This window comes from Mandrillus leucophaeus, unplaced genomic scaffold (assembly GCF_000951045.1).
Source record: "Mandrillus leucophaeus isolate KB7577 unplaced genomic scaffold, Mleu.le_1.0 Scaffold11, whole genome shotgun sequence".
Classification (NCBI taxonomy): domain Eukaryota; kingdom Metazoa; phylum Chordata; class Mammalia; order Primates; family Cercopithecidae; genus Mandrillus; species Mandrillus leucophaeus.
This window is the reverse complement of record NW_012099209.1, coordinates 4,020,856-4,024,730: the sequence shown is the minus strand read 5'-3', so window position 1 is coordinate 4,024,730 and position 3,875 is coordinate 4,020,856. Positions and strand designations below refer to the sequence as shown.

Here is a 3,875-nt window from a genome sequence, read left to right as displayed (position 1 = left end):
GCCTCGGCCTCCCAAAGTGCTGGGATTACAGGCTTGAGCCACCGCGCCCGGCCGATGCCCTTTTATTCTTAAATCCCCCAGGACAAGGTGCACTCCACACTGCCCCTGAAGAGGGTGATCGTGCGAGCCTGCCCAGGCGGGGGCAATGGGGTGGGCTGTCCCTCTCCCTCCTCAGAAGCTGGGGGCACTCGAAGCTCTGGAAGGTTCTGCCTGTGTGTCACAACCCCACACTGGTTTGAGAGCCCTTTGTGGAGGCCAACCCCGTCAGTCTCCCACAGATGTGCACCCTCACCTGTACTCCACCACACGCCAACATCATGGAGGCCACTACTGCCCGTCCCCCTGGGCCCTGAGCCTCTCAGGGCCTGGCTCTCAGAGGCCCCAACCAGAGGACAGTGTCCAGACTCCACAGTGGCACTGATGGTGTTCCTGCCAAGCCTACCCAAGACCCTCCTGGCTAGGCAGCCCTGCCCCAGCCTCTGCTGTGTGTTGGAAAGAACCCAGGGGGCACCCTTGGAGGCCAGAGGCAGAAGCAACCTCACTGGGTCCAGGCCACGCACCTTGTGTCTCCAGTAGGTTCTGCACCACCTCCTCCAGGCCGACCAGGTAGATGAACTCGTTGTTGGCGGCACTAGGCAGGAAATTCATCTCTGGGGCTGGGGGCTTGGGTGGGGGGATCTCGAGTAGCGTCTTCTCCAGCTGTTTGCGCAGCGCCAGCTTGGCGGCTGCCTGTCGGCTTGCTGGAGACTCGGCAGAGGTGACCACAGAGGCCACGCTAGTGGGGGTGGAGTTGGCCTGAGCGGAGGTGGCTGTCGTCCCCTTCAGTGATGCTGGGGTGGGCTTTGGGAGACAAGAACTCAGTCAGGGCGCTCTGTGTGCCTGCCCAGAGGAATGTTCCCCAGCGCTCCCATGCCCGAGGTCCCTTCAACTGCACTGACTAACCAGGCCCCTTGACGATGGCATCCTTACGAAAGTGAACCCAGCCATGGTAACAGGCTCTTAGAAGCCAGGGCAGCAGGGAGAGCTGCGAGAAACACACCACCGTAGGAGGCAACTGCTCATCTGCACACGCACGCAAAGGTTTACCAGATACACCGCACACACTTAAAATCTATAATTTGCAACGCTCCGTCATGTGATTGTGAGGGCACCCACGTGGCTGTCACCAGCTTCTGGAGGTCACCACCCTGCCCAGCAGGGCCACTGTCCTCTGGCTACGGCCTGGCCTACTGCCTTCTCACAGGGTATGAGAGTGCTCACCGCAGCACCCCCATGAGCCTCTCTGCACGTGCTCCCCTGGGATGCTAATGTCTGAGGTAGTCCCTGAGTTCTTATGGGGTGATGGGGGAAGCAGCTGCTAGGCCAACCTCTTCCCCTTACCCTCCACCTAGTCCTCGCTGCTGCAGTGCCACTTCACAGTCCTGCCTGGATCCCAGAAGCAGACCCTTGACTATCTCCACCAACCCCACAACTGCTGGATGGGGCTCTCCCTGAAACCCAGAACTGACCACATGCCAATGTTCTTAGCTTTTGGGGGCTGAGGACCCCTCTGGAAATATGAGGAAAGCTGTGCACCCCACCCCCAGAAAATGGACACACCCAGTGACTTGCAAATGCCACACTGTGGGGCGCAGGGTGTCCAGGATGCCTTCCCAGGGTCCCACCCTACAACGAAGGCTCCCAGAGACCACCCTGCCAGTTTTTTGGCCCCTCAGCAACTGAGACCAAACCCAGGCCTCCGTCACCCCTGACCAGCCAGTTCCCTTACTCCTTCCCCTCACAGCCTCCCCAAGCCCTGCTAGGAGCAGACCACCTTCTCTGCCACTGACTGCCTGTGCCCACCCTCAGGGCACAAAGACAACAGAAAGGACTGGATAAAAGTTCACGGGTGGGGCCGGGCGTGGTGGCTCACGCCTGTAATCCCAGCATTTTGGGAGGCCCAGGCAGGCGGATCACGAGGTCAGGAGATGGAGACCATCCTGGCTAACACGGTGAAACCCTGTCTGTAATAAAAATACAAAAAAATTAGCCGGGCGTGGTGGCAGGCGCCTGTAGTCCCAGCTACTCGGGAGGATGAGGCAAGAGAATGGTGTGAACCCGGGAGAGGGAGCTTGCGGTGAGCCGAGATCGCGCCACTGCACTCCAGCCTGGGCGACAGAGCAAGACTCTATCTCAAAAAAAAAAAAAAAAAAAAAAAAGTTCACGGGTGGGCAGGATGTGGTGGCTCACACCTGTAATCCCAGCACTTTGGGAGGCCAAGTCAGGCAGATCACTTAAGGTCAGAACTTCAGGACCAGCCTGGTCAACATGGTGTAACCCTGTCTTGACTAAAAATACAAAAACTAGCTGGGCATGGTGGTAGGCGCCTGTAGTCCCAGCTACTTGGGAGGCTGACGCAGGAGTATCTCCTGGGAGGTAGAGGCTGCAGTGAGCCAAGATCGCACCACTGCACTCCAGCCTGAGCAAGAGGAAGACACTTGTTTCAAAATAAAGATATTTGATCACACCACTGTACTCCATCCAGCCTGGGCAACAGAGCAAGACACTGTCTCCAAAAAAAAAAAAAAGTTCACAGGTGTATGAAACTACCTGCCTGGGTCAGTCCAGGACTAGCCATCTTCTCTACACTCGAACCTGACCTTCAAAAGCAGGCAGGGACACTGCTCAGAGTCTCGCTCTTGTCTGAGGGCAGGCAGGCAAGAACAAACCGTGCCAAAGAAGGAAGAGCGAGCAAACACGCCCAGCAGCAAAAGCCCCTGCGGACCCGGTAATTTTATCTGTCAGCCAAGGCGCCTGTTTCCAGCCTGCCCGACCCTTGGTCCTGCTCTTCCCATCCTACTTCCAGGGGGTGGAGACAGACCCTCCCCATCTCAGAGGCTCTGTACAGAGGTGAAGGGACGTGTGGCTAAGAATAGGCGCGCCTGGTGACATGAGAACATTTGCTGAGGAGGCGATCGAAAGAAGCCACTGCTGGGAGGGCGGCATGGGCTCCAGGGCACCCCAAGGCATCTCCGGGCCCATCACCGGCCTCTCCTGGGCCTCGACTATCCTCCTAAACCTGCTGTGTGCCACGTGCTGTTTCCTCGGCCATGGGGCTGGTGAGCAGACCCCACCTTCAGCTCAGGTCGGTGCACTGCCCCTCTCGGCAGCTGCCCACCTGTGCTGGACAGCAAGTCTGCCCACGACCCACACAGCCCTATTGCCCCTAGAAGCTCAAGTCCAAGCCCCTGCCTGGCTCTGAGGGAGCAAGGCAGGTCATGCCACACAGCCCGGGGAGACACTACTGTGCCCCAGAACCTGGGTCCAAGGGGAGCAGTCACAGGTGGAACACACACTCTCCCTCACCCGGTGTGGCGCAGCCCTCACCTGTGGGATGTTGACGAGCAGGCTGGTGTTGGGAACATTGGCGACGCGGATGAGGCCCTGCTGGATGATCCTCTGTCCCTGAATCTGCACACTGGGCACCGACGCCCGGGGGGCCAGGAGGAGGGGCGGTGGCCCTGTGCTGGAATGTTGCCTAATGCTGTGGATTTGCTGTTGGGGTAGGGTGGGAAGAACAAGAAATCTGACTGAGATCAACAATGGAGGGGGACTGGAAGGCACAGGCACCTTGGCCCCAAGGACTGGGAAGGGCCCTACTTTCAAGGTAGACAACTGCTGAGGCTGCCAGGTCTCCCCAGTGTGCACAGCTCTGCTTACCTGGGCCCCCCTGACGAGTGGGGGCATGACGACCTGCGAGCTCGCCTGTGGCCCCAGCTTCGAGGATGCCTGCTGCCCACCTCGGACCAGGGGCGGGGGTATGACACTGCCGGGCATCCGAGCTGAAGAGGTCTGCCAACGACACCAAGACCCAGATTTACATGGACCCCTCCCGC

At 59.0% G+C, this 3,875-nt stretch overlaps 1 protein-coding gene across 1 annotated transcript in view; it reads right to left on the bottom strand.

Annotated features, from left to right (window-relative positions):
- Positions 1 to 3,875, bottom strand: part of GATAD2A (GATA zinc finger domain containing 2A) — a 53,585-nt gene that overhangs the window by 9,158 nt on the left and 40,552 nt on the right. The window contains exons 6-8 of the mRNA XM_011991306.1: positions 3,700 to 3,831; positions 3,367 to 3,534; positions 561 to 840 (exon numbers count right to left, since the gene is read on the bottom strand). Of these exons, the coding sequence (XP_011846696.1) occupies positions 561 to 840; positions 3,367 to 3,534; positions 3,700 to 3,831 (580 nt within the window). The remainder of the gene's footprint in view (positions 1 to 560; positions 841 to 3,366; positions 3,535 to 3,699; positions 3,832 to 3,875) is intronic.